Source organism: Oryx dammah, unplaced genomic scaffold (assembly GCF_014754425.2).
Source record: "Oryx dammah isolate SB20612 unplaced genomic scaffold, SCBI_Odam_1.1 HiC_scaffold_23, whole genome shotgun sequence".
NCBI lineage: Eukaryota > Metazoa > Chordata > Mammalia > Artiodactyla > Bovidae > Oryx > Oryx dammah.
Window position 1 is genome coordinate 124,970,525 of NW_024070207.1, and position 22,280 is coordinate 124,992,804.

Below are 22,280 nucleotides of genomic sequence, written 5' to 3' on the forward strand. Positions count from 1 at the left end.
ACCCCAGGCACCCCCCAACCTGAGCCTGGAGGACTCGGACACCTGGAACCTGGGCACCCCCCACCTGACGCTAGAGGACTCGGACACCTGGACTCCAGGCACACCCCAACCTGAGCCCGGAGGACTTGGATATCTGGACTCCGGGCACCCCCGGCCTGACCCCTTACCCCGAAGCCAAGAGGTCACTGACAGGGTTCCAGGCACAAATGAAGACCTCGGACTCGTGGCCGCGAAGGACGGTGGCTTTGCTGGGCGGGATCTCCACGTCTCCGTCTATTTCCATTGGTTTCGAATGATTATCTGTTGCGGGCAACAGGACAGGACACGTGTCACGGAAGAAACCCATCCATCCTCAGGGCATGTAAGCTTTACAGGCAACTTCCTCCGCTGCACTGCCAGGCCACTGGTGACGATTATAACCAGGTTATGGCTTCTGTGAAGCCACACCTCTTCACAGTCCCCAAATTTGATAGGAGAATTAAAAACTGGTGTTTATTCCTTGTAACTAGGGCCAGGCTCACAGGTAATAACAATGGAAACAAGACTGGACACAAACAAGAGATAGCTGCCTCTTGAGCAGAATTTGAAGGTTCCTTCTCTCTCTTTTATTTCTACAGTAAAAGGAAGTATATTTTGTTACATTGTCCTAAGAAGTCAATGAGGAGAACGGGACGCAGAGAATGAGACGGTTGGATGGCATCACTGACTCAACGGACTGAGTCTGAGCAAACTCCGGGAAATGGTGATGGACAGGGAAGACTGGTGTGCTACAGCCCACGGGGTCTCAAAGAGTCAGACACCACGGAATGAACAACAGCGACACGAGTGAAATTAGGAGTTTCTGAATACCAAAGGCTATCTCACTCTTTGTTACACGCCTAGAACTTAAGTCGAGTTGTTGCTGTTTAGTGCTAAGTCACGTCCGCCTCTTTGGGACCCGGCTTCTCTGTCCACAGGGATTCTCCAGGCAAAAATACTGGAGTGGGTTGCCGTTTTCTCCTCCAGGGGATCGTCCCAACCCAGGGATCAAACCCGCATCTCTTAATGTCTCCTGCACTGGCAGAAAAGATCTTTACTGGTCAACAACTGAGCAACTGAACAAGTCAGGTGCAGACACTGCTGCTAGAATGCAAGTTAAAATTCAAATGACATTGGGCATAATTAGGACACATATCAAGTTTTCTCAGCAAAAGTTCCTTCTGTTGACGGGGACAAGTGATTTTATAAGACATCTTCCTGAGGTGTTTTACCTCCTTACCTATGAAGCTCCGACATGGACACGACATCCTTCTTCCAGAAGGCCCACCACCCACAACCCTTCAGCCTGCAAACAACCTCATGGTCTTGGGACTCAAATGCTATTTTCTTACTGGAGCCGAGTGTGTTCCGGGCTTTTGAAGCCATGCAGACACACCCCAGATGACCCCAAGGGGACTCTAGGTTGTGAAAAGGTGGGGGCGACAATCATGGTCGACGCTACACAGAAGAGACTCATCCTGGATCATGCCGTAGCGTTAAGTCGCTCAGCCATGCCCGACTCCTTGCGACCCCCTGGACTGTAGCCCGCCAGGCTCCTCTATCCATGGGATTTCCCCAGGCAGGAATACTGGAGTGGGTTGCCATTTCCTCCTCCAGGGGATCTTCCCGACCCAGGGATCAAACCTGGGTCTCCTGCACCGTGGGTCCATTTTTTCCCCTTCTAGGCGGCACAAGAAAGAAGGTTCTTGAAGGTCAGAATGAAGTCTAACTTCAGACGCTGTAAGTCTGGCTGAAGCTGCCTTTTAACAAGAGCAGGTCGGATGGAGTTGGGAAACTGGACATTGCATGTGTGTGTGGGGGGGTGCGGGGGAAGGTTGGTGGCCAGCCCTCAGGTGGAAAGTAACCTCACTGCAGAGGCCCCCTCAAACGGAGGAGGAGCTGGGAGCTTCCAGCACACCTTGACGTGTGCACCTGTCTCCATGTGGCTACGCTCCCTTGGCATTTTAGACTGAAAGACACGGTGGAGTTTAAAAGTCCGCAAGATTTCTGTCATAGTCGTAGGTACGTAGATTTCTCAAGCCTCACCAATTACACTTCCTCTCTGGGGTGGAAGGTGAAGAAAACAGGGACGTTCACCCCCTGGGCTGTAGCTGAAGCAAACAAGGACGTTCACCTCCTTCCTGTTTCACTCTTAGCACCTTGACGGAGAGACCCCATGGTGCTGGGCAAGCCCGCGAATGACGTGAGGGCACACGCCACGTTATCTTTTCTTCTCCTCTCCTGGCCCCCCATCCTTGCGAACCTTGTGAACAATGATTATGGGGCCTGCTGATGGGAGGTCATTTGATTCGACGCTGCACAGTCAGTCTTGAAGCCATCCTGCACGGCAGCCTGGCCCTTCTCTCTGCCCAGCGGCTGAGCCGTGTCCCAACTCCATTGGGAAGAGGCCTCGGCCCGGAGATGACAATCATCCCCCTCGGGAGCGCACAGCGCCTTGGAGGGAAGGGGCGTTCAAAACAGGAAAGAACACACGCTCACTGGCAGACACTTACATGCACGCACACACACGTACACTCTGAATGTAGAACTTCCTTGAAGCTGTCTCTGAATTTGTAAGCAGGAGGTTCTCTGGCGTTCCCTGGTGGCTCAGACGGTAAAGAATCCACCTACCACCGCAGGAGACTCAGGTCCGAGCCCTGGGTCGGGAAGATCCCCTGGAGAAGGGAATGGCTACCCACACGGCATTGTTCTTGCCCGGAGCATTAAATGGACAGAGGAGCCTGGCGGGCTACAGTTCATGAGGTTGCAAGGAGCTGAATATTACTGAGCAACTAAGCACTCTCTAATTTGAGGCTCTCTGCCTCATTTCACACACACTTTTGGGCATTAACTAACGGGAACCCTCCTGCAACGAACTGCGTAAGCCGGCATTCGCTATGTGGGCCTGGTGACCTCTCAGTGACCACGGGCTCTGAGTGGCATGTCAGAATCCGTCCACAGGGCAGGACACTGCAGGGAGCCTCCAGAGACGAGACCCTCCTGAGCCGGGCGGTGTTCACACGGCAACACGACTACCTTTACACCAAGTGAGCTGTCAGAGCAGCAGAATTCCTACAGCTGAGGACGTGCAGGTATTAGAAAGTCACGTCACTGGTACCATGTATAAAACTAGACAGCCAGCGGGAATGTGCTGTGGCTTCCCACGTGGCGCTCGTGGTAAAGAACTCGCCTGCCCATGCAAGAGACGGGGGTTCTATCCCTGGCTTGGGAAGAGCCCCTGGGCAGAGGAAACGGCGACCTGCTCCAGTATTGTTGCCTGGAGAAGCCCGTGGACAGAGGAACTCCGACAGTCCACGGGGGTTGCGAAAGAGGCAGACACGACGGAAGCAACTTCGTGCACACTCCTAGCACGGGAATATGCTGTTGTGATGCAGGGCGCTCTGTAAACAACCTAGAGGGATGAGATGGGCTGGGAGGGAGCTTTAAGAGGGAGGGGACATATGTATCATGGGTCTATCTATGGCTGATTCGTGCTGATGGATGGCAGGGGACCTATGCATACCTATGCATACCTATGCAGACGCTGGTGTTGATGGATGGCAGAAACCAACACGATTCTGCACATTAATTATTCTCCAATTAAACAAACAAAACCACGTCTAAGGATTTGGATGGGAAAATTGGAGCAAGAAGGCCTCCTGGGTGCAGAGTAAGCAAACGCTAGCCAAGGCCTGCAGGGCACCGACCGGTGGACCCAGCCGGACTCGGGGGACACCAGAGAAGCTGGCCAGGACTGGGCACCCTGCACTCACTGATGGCGTGTGCTCCATTCTCCTCCCCGTTGACCGTGGCCTCGCCGTTCTTCGGTGGGTTCTGCTGGGAAACAGCCGCGGGGGCTGCTGTTGTGGCTGCGGCTGCCGCGGCCGCTGCCGCCGCTGCGGCTGCTGCTGCCGCGGCCGCCTGCTGTTGGGCCAGCTTCTCCCGGAAGGCCTGCTGCCGCGTCTGCACCACGTCCGGCATCACCGCGTCGATCAGGGACAGGGATTCGATGGGGCGGCCGTCGAACACCGTGCCGTCCTGTGGACAGAGCCCCGGGGCGCAGGGTGGGTCAGCACCGGCTGGGCGTCTCCTGGGTTGGAAACGCAGGTGCCTGGGGGAGGCGTGGGGGGCTGGCCGGGATTGGGACTGGGAAGGGGCGGCCCATGGACGCCGAGGCCCAGCACTCGGTCAACAGCAACGTGAACCCAGGCGTGAGGGGGCCACCCCGAGCCTCCTATTTCCCGTCACGACCAGAGGGCTGCAGTGGTCTCAATGGAAGGGGGCGATCCTACTCCTCAGGGCCAGGGGGCATCCAGGCAAATCTGGAGACGTGTCTGGTGATCACGACTGCGGGGTGGGAGGGGATGGGTGCAGCTGGTATGTAGCAGGGAGGGACCAGAGATGCTGCCGAACATCCTGCGGTGCACAGGATGAGCCCCCCACCCCACCCCCAGAGAGGAACGGTGTGGTCTTCAACAGTGGAGAGCAGCGTGAGAGACCCCGCCCTTGCCGGACGCTCTGACGAGTCTCCAGCTCAAGCTGCAAAGTCCTGCCTCCACTCCCCCAACAAATCAGGCTGTGACTCAGAGCATATCTTTCCATCTGACATTATCAAACGCATGTACTGCCATGTGAAGTGACTTCCGGGGACTCAGGATGCAGCCATGATATAGCTATCAACGGCACCGCTGAGTTACCATGCCTATTTCCTCAGCTTCCTCTGAGTCTCCTAGTTTCCATCGAGGATGAAAAAAAAAAAAAAATCTCTCCCTACCTGCTTAGAAAACGCAGGAGAGAGTAAGAGAGTCCTTTCCTGAGAAGGTGTTCTGATTATTAGAGTCACAGGAAACTCCGGGCCTCTCGCTGTGAGTGCTGGATGTTCAGACGGGTTTTAGACCGTTTTTCCCTCATAAATCAGGAAGAACTGAAGGACGTACATATCAACTACACAGTACTCGAATGAAACAGCACCCAAGCTGACTACCGGATACTACACAATATTTTAAACTTAGAGAACAATGTAGAACCTGGAAAAAAGAAGTCACCCTTATCCCCTGATTCTGCCCATGGAGTGGCCAGTGTTGACCGGCTGGCCAGCCGCCTTCTACGTCACCTTCCTTCTTTGCATATTCATGCCCCAGACGGATGAGGATTTTGCAAAAGGTAGTAACTGCGCAGAGTAATAAAACACTTCCTCGCCTAAACTCCAAACGCACACCGTCTCACTCGTAACAACTGGAAAGCTAAGTGACAAATGAGATGACCTTTCCGTCTCCTCTAGGCAATGTTGTATTTTGAATTGACAAGAGAGAGAAGGTATGGAAATGAAAGACATGGAAACTGGGTGTGTGTGTGTGTGAAAATGAAAGTCATTCAATTGTGTCTGAGTTTTGCAACCCCTTCTCCAGGCCAAAATGCTGGAGTGGGTAGCTGTTCCCTTCTCCAAGGGATCTTCCCAAGCCCATGATTGAACCCAGGTCCCCTGCACTGCAGGTGGATGCTTTACCAGCTGAGCCACCAGGGAAGCCCAAGAATACTGGAGTGGGTAGCCCATCCCTTCTCCAGGGGATCATCCTGACCCAGGAATCAAACCTGGGTCTCCTACATTGCAGGCGGATTCTTTACCAGCTGAAAATTCTTTGCCTTTACAAGGGAAGCCCCGATGCGTGTATGTGTGCCTGTGTGTGTGTGTATGTGGGTATGTGTCTGTATGTGTGCCTGTGTGGGTATGTTTGTCCCTATATGTATCTGTTACGTGTGTGTGTGCTTGTGTGTACCTGTGTGTGTGCAGGGAAATCGAATCATGGCATTGCACAGTCTGAGAGCTGGGGTCCTGTACCCCTAGTCCCACACGTGTCTTGTGGGAAAAAAAGAGAGATATTTAGATGGGATCATGCTGCCAGCAGAAGATCCCGGGCACCCCGATGTAAGAAAAGGAAAGAGGAGATGGCCTGCTGTCGGGCAGGAAAGCCTACGGTGTCGGCAGACAGCTGGGTGTTCTCTGAGAGGCGGGGTTTTGGAAAACGACAGAGGAACGTGCACGAGAGACTGTGAGATACGCTACGTCTGTGATTGTAAAAGCTGAAGGGAAAGCGGAGATAAATACGACAAAGACAAGACAGGCCTGCAAGGATGAGAGAGGGGAAGAGCAGGCGGAGCCAAGTGTGGAAGGGTGCAGGGAGATGGGCTCGAGGGTGGGGTGACCGTGGGAGTGGACTTCTGGTGGTAAAGGGGAGGGGGCGTGTGGCCGCTGAATGGTGTCAGCCGTGCTGGACGCGTTGGAACAGAAAACGGGGACTTGGGGCACAGCGGTGTGCTGGATGGAGGGGGGCCGTCACTAAACGGAGGCAGGATGGAGGGGAAAGGGAGTTAAGTGCAGTTACAATCAGAGGGTCTCACACTGAGACTCCAGCAAGACCCGGACGTCAGAGGAGGCCCCAGGATCCTCACAGGACAGTCCCCAGACAGAAGCAAAGCAGGTGAGGAGGGGAGCTGTCCTGACCCCTCACCCTTTATCTCTAAAAGGGTTCAGCTCAGTTCAGTTGCTCAGTCGTGTCCGGCTCTTTGCGACCCAGCATCAGGATCTTTTCCAAAGAGTTAGTTCTTCGCATCAGGTGGCCAAAGTACTGCAGTTTCAACTTCAGCATCAGTCCTTCGAATGAACACCCAGGACTGATTTCCTTCAGGATGGACTGGTTGGATCTCCGCTGAAGTCCAAGGGACTCTCAAGAGTTTTCTCCAGCACCACAGCTCAAAAGTATCAATTCTTTGGCACTCAGCTTTCCTTATGGTCCATCTCTCACATTCATACATGACTACTGGAAAAAAACCATAGCTTTGACTAGAGGGACCTTTGTCGGCAAAGTAATGTCTCTGCTTTTTAATATGCTCTCTAAGTTGGTCGTAGCTTTTCTTTCAAGAAGCAAGCATCTTTTAATTTCATGACTGCAGTCACCATCTGCAGTGATTTGGGAGCCTCCCAAAATAAAGTCTCTCACCGTTTCCATTGTTGCCCATCTATTTGCCATGAGGTGATGGGACCCGATGTCATGATTTTAGTTTTTGGAATGTTGACTTTTAAAAAAGGTTACAGTAACCCATTTAAAAACCACTAGAAAATTGGCCCCAATACGCACATGCCCTGATGTGTAAAGAGGGAGGGTATTTAAGCAAATCGGGAGCAACTTAAATGTACACGTCTGGTCCCAACCTCCCGGAGGCAGCTTTGCAGTGAGCCCTCTAACAAAGCCATCGCTTGACATAACCCTCTTGAACGCAACAGTACTCATCTCTCGGCTTCAATCTTCTGGGAGTGCCCTTGCTCAGGTTCACATAAAACACAGACTCTAGGCGAAAGGACTCACACGGTCCCTCTTCCACTGAACTGCTGACAGACATCCAGGAGGAAGGGTGATTTCTGAGCCCGTGGCTGGCCCATGCCCGTCGTGAGGCACGGCTGAGTCTTGAACGAGGTGGGTCTTATCTCCCAGGGTCCACTACACGCTGAGGTGTTTCAGCACATTTACCACTGTGTTTGCCCTCCGTGGCGGGCGGAATCCGCGGATATAGAAGGGCTGACTGTGGGACCTGAGCACCCCCTGTGGATTCTGGTACCCATGGCAGGTCCTGGAACAAATCCCAGGAGGATTCCGAGAGACAACTGTATAAATCAGCATCCTTTTCCCTTTATGGTGAACGGTGTCGGATTCTTGATCTCCAAAGAAGAAGATTTCGCTTCAGGACCAGGGACCAGGGCTTGACCACTCAAGAGCTGTTGTGTAGCAGAAGTTTTATTAAAGTATAAAATGGTACAGAGAAAGCTTCTGACACAGATATCAGAAGGGGGACGAACAGTGGCCCCCTCACCAGTGTTCAGCTCAGTTCAGTCACTTCGTCATGTCCGACTCTTTGCAACCCCATGGACTGCAGCACGCCAGGCCTCCCCGTCCATCAGCAACTCCGGGAGTTCACTCAAACACGTGTCCATTGAGTCGGTGATGCCATCCAGCCATCTTCTCTTCTGTCGTCCCCTTCTCCTCCTGCCCTCAATCTTTCCCAGCATCAGGGTCTTTCCTAGCTCTTCGCATCAGGTGGCCACAGTATTGGAGTTTCAGCTTCAGCATCAGTCCTTTCAATGAACACCCAGGACTGATCTCCTTTAGGATGGACTGATTGGATCTCCTTGCAGTCCAAGGGACTCTCAAGAGTCTTCTCCAACACCACAGTTCAAAAGCATCCATTCTTCGGCGCTCAGCTTTCTTTATAGTCCAGCTCTCACATCCATACATGACCACTGGAAAAAGCACAGCCTTGACTAGATGGAGTGTTACCAGTGCTGGCAAGGGACCTATATCCTTTCTCATTAATGATTACAAGAAATCAAAAGAATGTCTCAAGTTTGTGGAAACTTTACCAGACCCACTCCCATAATTTACATTGTAAGATAACAGGATTAGCCAGAAGGGTTTCAGGAAAGAGAAACTGTCCTCAAGCAGGAGATATACACTGTTGTTATATAATCCTTAGGACAGAGTTTAAAGTGAGTTGTTTACGTATTCATCAGTTCAGGCTTAAACAAAAACAAAAACAAAAACGTCTTATGTGACTAAGACTTAAGGAATGTCAAGGGGAGGAAAAAAAAAAAAAAGGTATTTGTCCTTTCCTCCTCCTTGAGAATTCCAGGCCCCTATCTCCACCTCGAGAACCCCAAACCCCTTTCTCCTTCTCCTCCTCCTGCTCCGTGGGAACTCCGGACTTCTTATCAACCTGCCTAGGCATTGCCTCTCTCAGTGATACCGCCGTGACCAACCAGTCCACAACCATCTATGGGGCCTTGGGAGCTGGCTCCTCGGGTGCCACAGCTCTGAGATCCCCTGCCAGAGAAAAGGATTAGCACAAAGGGAGACGGGACGCTACGGCACTGGGAGAGGCTGTGGGGAACTCCCTTGCTAGGGTTTTCCCAGAGCGCCCAGGCTCCCCGGGGCGGCAGCGTGCTGCAGGGCCCCCGTCCTGCTCCCCCCGCCTGCCCAACCCCCGGGAGGAGGGCCCACGTTACCTCGTTGATGCTGATTTCGGCCTCCACATACTGTAGGCCCTTCTGCAGGATGGAGATGAGGGCGGCGGGCGGCACTAGCGTCCCATTGATGTTGGACTGGCTGATATGGCTCTCGATACCGAATGTGAACGCCGAGTGGGAAAAACCTGCAGAAGCACATGGGAGGAGGGTGCGTGGGTGGGTGGGGTTCCGTGAGGCCTGGACTTGGAGCACGCACCCCTGCGGGGTCAGATGCACCTAAGGAGTACGGGGCAAGGGGTGGGTTCGTGGTCATAGGACGCCCAGCCTCTGGTGTGGGTGGTGTCCCAGAGACAGACGGCAGACCAAGGTGTGACTGCCTGGAACAGCTGGTAAAAAAGCAGAGGCTTAAAAAAAAAAAAAAAGAAAGCAGAGGCTTTCCAGCGCCATTATTATTTATTTAAACAAAGAAACAATTTATTTTTTTAAAAATATTTTTTGGCTACCAAGTGCAGCAAGCGGGACCTTAGTTCCCGGACCAGGGATCGAACCCGTGGCTCCATCCCACCCCTGCCCTGGGAGCTCAGGAGTCTTAACCACTGGACTGCCAGGGAAGTTTCCCCCTCCCCTCACACCCAACCCTTTCCAGCATTATTAAAAGCAAAAACAGAGGCCACAGTCTGCCCTGGGGTAGACGTTACAGAAGTCGGACTCCAGTGCCTGGGTTCTTCACGGCTCCTTCCAGAACCTCACACTGATGTCTGCTGGCAGGAGCCAGCCCCCTCCCAGCGTTCGGGGCAAATGAAGCTCAGCACCAACCGTGGGAAGAAACACGAGGCGGTTCTGCACCCATCGCGGGGTAACCTTGAGTCGCTTTATGGAACTGGGCATGTCCCCCCTCCCCACCCTTGGCTAAGGGCTGAAGGGTCTCCCACACCCGCAAAGTCCCTGCAGCACCCTCGTCAAATGCCTCTGCACGAACCCACTGACAACACTGGGCAGGTGAAAGGTGCTCTCAGAAGAGGCATGCGCGGAGCTGCTTGGATGAAAATATGCAGGGAGAGGGGCTGGGCCGGTGACTACACGTAACAAAGGAGGCGCGATTCAAAGACGGAGACTGCTTAACAAACGAGGCCAGCCTCAATGAAGAAGGCTGCAGGGCCAGGAAGGAGGTTTTCGGGGGCCTTCGGGTTGGGGAGGGAATGTTCTGAGGCATAAGTTTCCCCTCTGCTCTGTCACCTTTTGGGGGGTCCCGGGCACCCCACTGCCGTCACTTGTGAACATCTTCCCATCAAGACCAGCTCATCCTATGTGCTGGGGTGGGTAGGGCGGTTGAGGGGGAGTCTCATGGGGGAACTTGCACACTGCCTCCCCACTTCACTTTCCTAGGACACCCCCTTCATCAGCCGGATGATGGGCTGCCCGCCTCCAAGTCCCCCAGCCTCCATCCGGGTCAACAAATACAGCCAGCCTCTGCAACACACAGAACGGCCAGCAAGATGGCAATGTTGCTCCACGCCAGGAGAGCCCTGTCTGCAAATTTCCCTTTCTCTTCCCCTACCCCTCCTCCTCATGGCCTGATTATTAAGAATATATGCAATAGGCCCTTGATTCATATGTATTTCCAGAGTAATGCTGTAGAGCCTGCTATTAACTTCCTGTGTGATTTCTTTACAAGCTGGAACCACCTACATGAGACTGTGCAGGAGAGCACCTTGGAGGCCCTGTCTCCAACACGGGGTCCCTGCGCTCCTGTTGTTGGAAGGGCATGAGCAAAGGAAGGCCCTTTGCAAATCGGCCTTCTGTTTTTCCTTCTTACTTGTTCTCTCTCTGGCCCTCCTTTGCCCTAACCACTCCTGCCACAACAGAAACATCCACCCCTGTCTTCACCAACGACCTTATTCTCTGCATCTCCGCCACCACACACACAGTCTTAATCTCCAAGCTCTCTCATCCAGTTTCCGGCAAGGATGCACGAGAAAAACCCCAGGTCAGCAGACAGAGAAGGACCACTCGAGTGGGTATCATTGGCTGAGAGACGCCCCCAACCTCATGGACTCCCTTCCTACGTACTCTGGGCCACCGAGGCTTCTGTCTTGTAGAATTCTTCCCGGGTGACCATCTGACCCACTGACTTTTTCCATCTCCTTATCCGTGTCTCCACCAGCAGATGGGACAGGACGCAGGACTGAGAGTCATCTGCTTCCCTCCTGGTATCGTCACAAGGTCCAGAGCAGGACCACCCACGCCCACTGGGGTAATGACAAGACGCCACCCGCCAGCCCCGACACGGTGCCCACAACTGACCAGGTCTTGCTTCTAATTGAAGAACACTTCCGAATTCATGTAAGCCTCCCCACGACCACCTTCCCTCCCTGCTGGCTCAGACGGTTGAAGAATCTGCCTGTAATGTGGGAGTACCTGGGTTCGATCCCTGGGTTGGGAACATTCCCTGGAGAAGGGAATGGCAACCCACTCCAGTATGCTTTCCTGAAGAATCCCCACAGACAGAGGAGCCAACAGGGTCGCAAAGAGTCGGACATGACTGAACGACTAAGCACGCACAGGACCACCTGCAGTCTCTCCCTTGCACCCTTCTCTTCTTTTTATGAATCAGGTCCCGAGATCACCCTTGGCGTCATGAATCAGGTCCCGAGATCACCCTTGGGGTCCGACACAGGCCACGCACTAGCTCCAAGCTTGTGGCTGGACACCCGTCTCTCAGCCCACCACAAAATTCCACGTAGAACCTTCTGCAGAGCATTCCCCCAGGGCACAGCGTTGACCATGGCTAGGGAGGAGCAATCAGAGAGGGCTCACACTTCTGGTGTATGTCTTTGTCCATTCCAGCTGCTGTAAGAAAATCCCACAGCCCGTGTGGTGTCAGCCACAGACATTTATTGCTCACAGTTCCGGAGGCTAAACTCCAAGATCAAGCACTGGCACGTTCAGTGTCTGCTGAGAACCACTTTATGGACCACACACGTGACTACATTTTCCCCGAAACCTCAGGAGCAAGAAAGCTCTGTGGGGCCTCTTACAAGAGCACTAATTGCATTCACAAAGGCCCCATCCTCAGGACTTGATCAACTCCTAAAGACTGAACTTGCAAATATTAACTGGGGATAGTTGTCCAGTCGCTCAGTTGTGTCTGACTCTGCGAACCCATGGACTGCCGTACGCCAGGCTCCTCTGTCCTTCACCATCTCCCAGAGTTTGCTTAAACTCATGTCCATTGAGTTGGTGATGCCATCCACCATCTCATCCTCTGTCGCCTGCTTCTCCTCTTGCCCTCAATCATTCCCAGCAACAAGGTCTTTTCCAGTGAGTCAGTCTTCACATCAGGTGGCCAAAATGTTAAGAGTTTCAGCATCAGTCCTTCCAGTGAATACTCAGGGTTGATTTTCTTCAGGATGGACTGGTTGGATCTCCTTGCAGTCCAAGGGACTCTCAAGAGTCATCTCCAACATCACAGTTCACAAGCATCAATTCTTTGGTGCTCAGCCTTCTTTATGGTCCAACTCTCATATCCATACACGACTACGGGAAAAACCGTAGCTTTGACTCTATGGACCCAGGTTATGTTTAAACATATGTATTGGGGGGGAGGCTCGCAAAATTCAGTCTGGAGTCACCTTGGAAGACTGCCATCTCCGGGAAGGATGCTACCCTTGGGGTGGCCCAGCCTCCACCACCATCAGCACCCATCCCTCCCAATCGGACTCCAGGGCTACTGAGCATATTCACTTGCAGTTTGCCGGTCCTATAGCTTCTGTGCCTTAAGCCTGTTCAGCTTTCAGCACACCCCTTCTTCCACCCAACGAGACGTGGAGGAACAAAGAACAGAGTATCAGCGGGTAGAGACGGAAACGCTCGGGACTGGCTCAGTGGCAGGCGTGGAAGTTGGTGCAAAGGGGCAGAATAGAGAGTTTGGTGGCACCTGGATGACCGATCCATGTGACGGCTCAGTGTGAGTGCCGTTGGTGTCCACTGGAGCAGTCGCTGAAGCTTGCAGACCTGCTCACTACCTAGGAGGCGTCTCCGATGAAGCACTCCTCAGGAAGGTTTCTCAACCGTGACATTTGGACCAAACTGTTCTTTGTTGTGAGGAGTGCTGTGTCCTAGGCATTACAAGATGTTCAGCAGCATCTATGATCTCTACACACAGATGTTTGTTTTTCGTTTTGGGGTTTTTTTTTTTTTTTTTGGCTGCCCTCCAAGATCTTAGTTCCCGAACCAGGGCCTGAATCCACGGCCGTGGCAGTGAAAGTGTGGGGGTCTAACCACTGCACCAATTGGGACGTCTCATTACACACTAGATGTTAGTAGCAAGCTTTCCTCAGTCATGACAACCGAAAACGTCTAATGAACCCTGCCACGGCAGAGAACCAAAGACCCACAGGAACCACACCCCCCTTAATGATACAGTCCTCAGGTCTACACCACTTCTGCTCCATTTATAAACACCATGGGTGGACTGCTTCACTGAAAAGCAAGTCAGAGAATTCAGGAAACACATAGTAATGGGTCGGGGCGGGGGGGCGGGCACGGGTATATAACCAGGTGAACTCAGAGTATTTCTGAAGAGGAAAAAAGGAGATAATCATGCTAAGATGGGAAAGGTTTGCACGTGCTTAGCCACTCAGTCGTGTCTGACTCTTTGTGACCTCCATGGAGCGTAGCCCGCCAGGCTCCTCTGTCTATGGGATTCTCCAGGAAAGTATACTGGAATGGGTTGCCACGCCCTCCTTCAGGGGATCTTCCCAACCCAGGGATCAAACCCAGGTCTCCTGCACTGCAGGCGGATTCTTCACCGTCTAATCCAGCAAGGGAAAGATTTATACTACATTTTTCATAACACACAACAAGACCATCAAGAGTTAAGCACGCACCCCATCTGTCCACTGCAGCATTTTTACAATAGTCAAGACACGCTAACAACCTAGATGTCCATCAACAGGTGAACAGATAGAGAAGACACGGTACATACAGAAAACGGAATCTTACTGACCCAAGAAAAAGAATGAAACAATGCCATCTGCAGCAACGTGGATGGAACTGGACACTATCATACTAAGTGAAGTGAGTCAGACAGAGAAAGACAAAAACCAAATGATATCACCTGTATATAGAGTCTCTTAAAAAAAAAAAAAAAGAAGCACTAACTAACATACTTATTTACAAAACAGAAACATCCAGATTTAGAAAACAAACCTGTGGTTACTAAAGGGGAAGGCAGGGAAGGGATAATTAGCAGTCTGGGATTAACAGAGACACAATACCGTACAGAGAACAGATAACCAAGAAGGACCTATTGCATGGCACAGACAACTACAGTCAATACCGTGCAATAGCCTATAAAGTAACAGAAGTTTAAAAGGAATATACAGGTGTGCATTTACGGGGCTTCCCTGGTGGCTCAGCTGGTAGAGAAGCTGCCTGCAGTGTGGGAGACCTGGGTTCAATCCCTGGGTTGGGAAGACCCCCTGCAGAAGGGAAAGGTCACCCACTCCAGTATATGGGCCTGGAGAATCCCACAGTCCATGGAGTTCGAAAAGAGTTGGACACAACTGAGCGACTTTCACTTTCACTTGCTAAACACCCAAAACACACACATGTTGTAGATCAACTATACTTCAGTAAAAACGATACACTGAAGAAAAGATCTAGTGCTATGCAATCTGAAACTAACACATATTATAGATCTACTATAATAGATCCATCCACTATTATAGATCTACTACGTCGATAAAAACAGTACATTAAAAATAATAAGATCTTGAAGAGCACTGTTCTTCCCATTTGGAGTGACAGGTGCTAGAAAAGCAGCGTGGGCATGGATGTGCCTCACCCACTAGGCAACCCAAACAGATTAAAAACTAAACCACTGCTAAAGCACTAAGCCAGAGCTCTTTCACAAATGGCCTCCCAAACCATTCGAGCTGTGCAGTGAACCATCCTGCCCAATTAAATGTTGGCCTGATTCATCAGCAGAACCTGCTGAAGAATCACTCACTGGCCCTTGGAAACACTGCTTATTCAGCGGAGAAAGGCAGACGTGTAATATTCGGGCAGCTGTGAGGCCGGTGGTCCACCTTCAGCTGAAACAAAGGCACCTTGGTTGGGAAGATCCCCTGGAGAGGGGAAAGGCTACCCACTCTGGTATCCTGGCCTGGAGAATCCCTTCAACTGTATAGTTCATGGGGTCACAAAGAGTTGCACACGACCAAGCGCGTCCAACTCTTAATATTAAAGGCAGCGTTACAGGCACATGTGTGAGGCAGTAAATGCAGAGTCTTTATTAAGGACTTCATAGACTCAATACTGGGAATACTGACAGCTATCCAAAGCCAGCGGGCACGATATGAAAATTATCTAGACCAGGGATGTGCAGCCCCGGGCCCACGCTGCCTGTGTTTATCAATCAAGTTTTATTGGAGCAGTCGTTGCCCATGAGTTGATACGCTATCTGTGGATGCTTTCACACTGCAACAGCAGAGCTGAGCCGTTGCAAGACACACAGTATGGGCCGCAAGTGAAAGCGTTCACTGCTCCGTCGTGTCTGACTCTTTGCGACTCCAGGGACTGTAGCCTGGCAGGCTCCTCTATCCATGGGGATTCTCCAGGCAAGAATACTGTGGGTTGCCATGCCCTCCTCCAGATGGGCCACAAAGTCAAAAATATTTAGGATATGCTCCTTTATAGGAAACGTGTGCCAACTTGACTATTACGTGTATATTGTATATACACACTTATGTGTCTGTGTGTTCAGTAGCTTAGCTGTGTCCACCTCTTTGCGACCCCTTAGACTGTAGCCCGCCAGGCTCCTCTGTCCACGCAAGAATACTGCAGTGGGTTGCCATTTCCTCCTCCAGGGGATCATCCTGACCCAAGGATCGAACCCATGCCTCTGGCATCTCCTACACTGGCAGGTGGATTCTTTACCAACTGTGCCACCTGGGAAGCCCACATATACACATATGTACGAATATATGTATGTATATATATGTGTACCCACAGACGTATGTGCAAATATATATATATATGGATCCGCAGACACAGACCACACGAAAGCAAGTGTTACAGTCTACCCCGTATCCATTCTTCCCTTTCTTACTGCTATGGACTAAATGCCTGTCTCCCAACATTCATATGCTGAAAATGCACTCCTTAAGGTGGTGGTGTCTGCTTTGGAACTGTGGTGTTGGAGAAGACTCTTGAGAGTCCCTTGGACTGCAAGGAGATGCAACCAGTCCATCCTAAAGGAGATCAGTCCTGGGTGTTCATTGGAAGGACTGATGCTGAAGCTGAAGCTCCAATACTTTGGCCACCTGATGCGAAGAGCTGACTCATTTGAAAAGACCCTGATGCTGGGAAATATTGAGGGCAGGAGGAGAAGGGGATAACAGAGGATGAAATGGTTGGATCTCAATGAACATGAGTTTGGGTAAACTCCGGGAGTTGGTGATGGACAGGGAGGCCTGGCGTGCTGTGGTTCATGGGGTTGCAAAGAGTCAGACACGACTGAGTGACTGAACTGAACTGAACTGAAGGTGGTGGTGTCAAGGAGGTGATTACGACACAAGGGTGGGGTCCTCACGAATGGGGTTAGTGTCCAAACATCGACACAGGCAAACACTCAGTTCATGACTGTTATCTGCAGGACACCATACGACTTTCTTCCCACAACACCTTCCTGGCCTTTCAGCAGCCCACAGTGACTCCACCGGCACCTGGGAATTCCTATTCTCCGTAATGGTGAGAAACAAACTGTTCGTGTTTACAAGCCTCTTAGTCTGCAGCCTTTTGTCACAGCAGCCGGAAAGGCCCTGAGATGAGCCTTCTGCTCTGTGTGATTGACAAGGTGATGGTATCAGCAGCCGCTGTTCACCGAGTACTTCTCTAAGTGACAGCCGGCAGTAGTAGAGCTTTCTAGGTGCTAGTCGATGGGACCCAAGACCGTCACGGTAACCTGGCTGATCTGACACGAGCAACCGAGAACTCACTGTCAATCTCAAAAGCAGTGAAGAGTCTGCAGACCCGAGCGTAGCCCTGCAAACCTCTCATTTCCTGCGATAAGAAGCTTGGCCATCTCTCACTATACCTCGCCAGGCTGCCTTTGCGAGAAGCATATATACCACTTTCCTGCAGGACACCTCTGCTTAAGACTCTGCTCCCTTGGTGTACAACGGTGGTTCATGGTTGTGAAGTGTGGGCACTTCTGTCGGCCAGAGGGAGACGGGGGCAACACCTGGAAATACCTCTGGTTGTCACCAGAGGGTGTGCTGGTATGCAGTTGCTAAGTCTTTGAACAACATTCCCTGCATTGCTACAGTTTCTTTTTATTACAAAGGGGGCGACAGAGGATGAGGTGGCCGGATGGCATCATCAACTCAAATGGACACGAGTCTGAGCAAACTCTGGGAGATGGTGATGGACTGGGAGGCCTGGCGTGCTGCAGTCCATGGGGTCGCAAAGTCGGACACAACTGAGCAACTGAACAACTTTCTATTCGCAGAGAGAACACACTTCACCAGCCTGGGCCTGCCCTCGTTAGCTTCCTTCTCTAACCAACAAAACAGGTGGAATTAGGTGATCGCCAAGGTCCCTTTCAATTCTAAAATTCTATACAGAGGAAGGAACGACTTCATCGTCCCAACTGAACCTGTGAGATCTTGATTTATGGAGGTGAGTGAGCGACGTCACACAGAGATTAAGGCCACCAAGAACCCGTGACTTGCAGTTCCCGTGGGAAGGGCCTGGGCCACGCCACGCTGCCGGGGATACAAGAAAGCTTATCGCATCAGGGGCCACATCACTGAGAAATAAACAGGAACTGAGACTAGAGCTTTATGGAAACGAGGGTGAGCGAGCAGCTCAGTGGGAACGCTGCCCACTGGACAGACGGCAGAGTTAGAGTCTGTGTGCTTGGGATGTCTGTAATGTGATTTTCATGAGAGCCACCTCTGAGAGAGAGAGAGAGAGAGAGAGAGAGAGAGAGAGGCCACTGGCTCTGCCCATCGGTCCAACCCTACAATCAATGAATGCCAAGCAGCCACTGGTCAGGACACTCATCCACTCCAACTGGCTATGCGGATGGAAGCCCAGTTCAAAAATCACTGCAGATGGTGACTGCAGCCATGAAATGAAGATGCTGGCTCCTTGGAAGAAAAGTCCTGACAACCCTAGACAGTGTATGGAAAACCAGAGACGGTGCTTTGCCGACAGAGGTCTCAACAGTCAAAGCTGAGATTTTTCCAGCAGTCGTGTACGGATGTGAGAGCTGGACAATAAAAAAAAGGCTGAGCGCCAAACCACTGATGCTTTTGAACTGTGTCACTGGAGAAGACTCTTGAGAGTCCCTTGGACTGCAAGGAGATCCAACCAGTCCATCTTAAAGGAGATCAGTCTTGAATATTCACTGGAAGGACTGATGCTGAAGCTGAAGCGCCAATCCTTTGGCCACCTGATGGGAAGAGCGAATTCTTTGGAAAAGACTCTGATGCTGGGGAAGATTGAAGGCGGGAGGAGAAGGGGACGACAGAGGATGAGATGGTTGGATGGCCTCACCGACTCAACGGATATGAGTTTGAGCAAGCTTCGGGTGGTGGTGATAGACAGGGAAGCCTGGCGTGCTGCGGTCCACGAGGTCACAGAGTCGGACACGACTGAGCGAGTGAACAATGAACGGGGATGGTACCTAACAATGGGATCATCTTTGGAAACAAAAGTGTGGATTCTAAGGTACATCACTGCCTCCTTGTTTCTGGACCATCCCTGGACGCAGAGCAGTACGCACTCTCTGTCCATTCTCCTCTGTCCGTTCTTCCTGGATCGTAGTTCTCTGCCATAGAACTGCAGCGGCCTGCAACACGGCCCACCTTCCTCTCGGTGTGGGGGACCAGGAGACTCAGGTGCGGGGGCGCTGGCCAGAGTACAGGTAACCAATAAACATGGAAGAGAGGCTGAGGGCGGTGAAGTGGGTGATGCTGTTGTTTAGTCACTAAGCTGTGTCTGACTCTCTGTGACCCAGTGGACTGTAACCCGCCAGGCTCCTCTGTCCATGGGATCTCCCAGACAGGGATACTGGAGTGGGTTGCCATTTCTTTCTCCAGGGGATCTTCCCAACCCAGGGATTGAATCCAAGACTCCTACGCTGGCAGGTGGATTCTTTACCACTGAGCCCAGTTAAGTGCTGAACCACTGAAGTCGCTCAGTTGTGTCCTGACTGTTTGTGACCCCATGGACTGCAGCCTACCAGGCTCCTCTATCCATGGAATTTTCCGACAAGAGTACTATAGTGGGTTGCCATTTCCTTCTCCAGGGAATCTTCCCAACCCAGGGATCGAACCCAGGTCTCCCACATTACAGGCAGATGCTTTATCATCTGAGCCACCAGGGAAACCCAGTTAAGTGGCAGCTGGGTCCAATAAATCAAAACATACAGACACAGACACACACACACAGACACACACACACGAGCACACACACACTGTAAACAGGCAAGGCGGAAGAATAAGATACCATCCTCTCATCTTTGGGGGCTAGTTTATCATCAGTTCACTTCTTTTTGGATGTGATGGATTTGTCTCGCCAGAGGATTACCTTTTCTGTCCAGGAAGCCACGCAAACCCACTAACCCCAGTTTCATTCATCGTCAACAGCACAAATATTTGCTGAAAGTTGCTTTTGACTTTGCAATCTGCAATCACTGCACACATGCACACTGACTTTACATTTCATCTAAACCAACTCCCCCCCACCCCCCAGGCCCGAGACCCAGCCCCCGCTTTCTGTCCTAATTCTCTACTATCTTGCTGGTAAAAAACCTGAGCACAGGCAGGCTGCTCTCAGTGCTGCAGACCTACTGTAACGTGGAATTTGGTGTAAAATGGAACAGCTTGGAAGGCGCCCAAAAGAAATAGCAGGAGGACCTCGTTAAAAACAGGGTTTTGCTTCTAACATCTGGCCTGAACCCCAGGGGTGGTGGCTCAGTGCGGGCCTGCCAAGAAGTTTAATATCCCCCAAACCTGGGAGGGCTCCAGGAGGAGAAGGCATTAGTCAGGTTATAAATGCAGGGTGCTATTTCCTCCCGGGGCCGACAAACTGCGAGGGGAGGCAGCTCGCCCGCGAGGGGTGTCGGGGTGCACTCCCCCAGACCCCAGCCCTGGCTTCCAGCGCCACGCAGAGAAGCAAGGTTTGCAGCCAGCCCCTTTTGGCCCCCTCACCCCCCAACAGCCCTTGAACCCTCATAAAGCTTGGACTCGCTATTTTGTTAATTGGGGAATTCAACCACGACCGCCAACACAGAGATTTACGATGGATGACACCATTAAAAATTACAAAATAAACACACACACACACATGACTTAGGGGGAGGAGAAACAGAAAGCAGTTTGGAAGAGAGAGGCAACAGTCACATCACTAGATGCTTGATGCAACTGCTGTTCTTCCCCGGGGGTAATTTCCTCCAGTCCCTCTTACTTCTGTAAATTGATTTTTTACACGTTTAATTCTTGTGGTCCTAGAATTCCACACCCCTGTTCTTTCTTACCTAACACAGTATCAGCACTTCTCCCAGTGACTCATTAGTCTCAGCCACCATTCTGCCTGGGGCTTCCTTCCCTGGTGCCTGAGATGGTAAAGAGTTTGCCTCCAAGGAAGGAGACGCGGGTTCGATCCCTGGGTCGGGAAGATCCTAGAGGTGGACACGGTAACCCTCTCCAGTAACCCTGCCTGGAGAAGGACAGAGGAAGCCTGGTGGGCTTATAGTCCACAGGGTCGCAAAGAGTCAGTCGGACATAACTGAAGCAACTTAGCATGCACACTGTTCTGGTGGAGTCTCAGTTTTCACGGAGAGTCACCCCTGATGCACACGGCCTTCAGATTTCATTTTAAAAAACTAGCCAACGGGCCTCCCGTCGGACACCCTGGCCTTCACTTGCTGCCCGTGACCCAGAGCCCCTGTACTTCCTTCCTCTTCCTCCCATCCTGGATACTTTGTACTTCTTGCCAAGATGCTTCTTCACCCCTAAACGGTGTAACCGGCTTTTGCTGAGGCTTGTAACGTTAATGCGGGCTCTTGATTTTGCCTGAAATGCTCTGCTTCCTTTTTCCCCTGAAGAGTTCTAGCTCAAATGCCTCCTTCTGTCTGCCCTCCTCCCCTGCTCCTCTGTGAACATCGCCAACTCATGTTTAGCAGCCCCTGTGTCAAGACGCCTGTTTAATCCCCTCGGTGGGGAGAAAAAGGCTTCCTCCTCTCGTGTGTCCCCTTCCAACCCCAGCAGTGCCACCACTCAACAGGGCCAGCGAGAGACATTTGGTAGAGCTGAAAATCCTGACAGCTGCTTAATCCGGGCACATCGCATTCCTGGAGAGTGCCCGTACCTCTGATGGTACCCGAAACAATTTTACAAAGCACGGGGGGTAGATATTTTAAAATCTAACAATTATTATTTTTTTTAAATTGTACATTATGCAAACACAATAGTAGATGTATTTGAAAATTTAGTGAAAAGTTAACTGCTTCAATTTAAGGAAAAATGTTAGTAGATATTAACAAAATACTTTTAGGTGTATGCAAATATGGCAAAATGATGTCTCTGGCACAAGAGAACCAAGGATGGGAAATACATGCATAGATAAGGGAGGGCTACAGACATGTTCAAAAGACAAGGAAGTAATAAATACTCAGGATACAAAGACTGCGTCCAGGCTCCCTGGACAGGAAGAAACATATGTATTCTATGGGTCGTCTCAGACAAGAGTCTGCAGGCTGTATCCTCTGGGCCAAATCTGGCCCCTGGCTTGTTATTATAAATAAAGTTTTATTGAAACACAGCTACTCTCAATGGTCTATGCACTTTTGATGGCTGCTTTTGGACCACAAAGACAGAAATGACTGGTTGCGATAGAGACCAAAGCAATACCTTTTAAAGTAAGATTCTGCCAACTAATCCAGGGGAGAGACCTAAATTATGGGACTACAGGTCCTCAGGAAAGCAATTTTTGATCCGTCGGCTTGTATAACCCCTAAGATGCAAACCTAATGAGAATACTGGAAAAGGAACATCACTGCCTAGCTTCCCTCAGTAGAACAGACATGAACATACCAGACAGAGAATCAACAAGACGGAATTCAGTGAAGAGGACAAAACGTCCAGGCCATGTGGGGTTTATTTCAGGAATGCAAACTTAATGCTGAAAAAGAAATCTACCATCCCACCACGTTAAGAGCGAAGAAAAATCA

At 51.3% G+C, this 22,280-nt stretch overlaps 1 protein-coding gene across 6 annotated transcripts in view; it reads right to left on the reverse strand.

Moving 5' to 3' along the window:
- The window catches only part of TBL1X (transducin beta like 1 X-linked), a 153,922-nt gene that overhangs the window by 24,909 nt on the left and 106,733 nt on the right, over window positions 1–22,280 (reverse strand). For all 6 annotated transcript variants that reach the window (XM_040266493.1, XM_040266492.1, XM_040266491.1 and 3 more), the window contains 3 exons: window positions 9,074–9,219; window positions 3,792–4,056; window positions 168–300 (listed from right to left, as the gene is read on the reverse strand). In XM_040266493.1, the coding sequence (XP_040122427.1) occupies window positions 168–300; window positions 3,792–4,056; window positions 9,074–9,219 (544 nt within the window). The remainder of the gene's footprint in view (window positions 1–167; window positions 301–3,791; window positions 4,057–9,073; window positions 9,220–22,280) is intronic.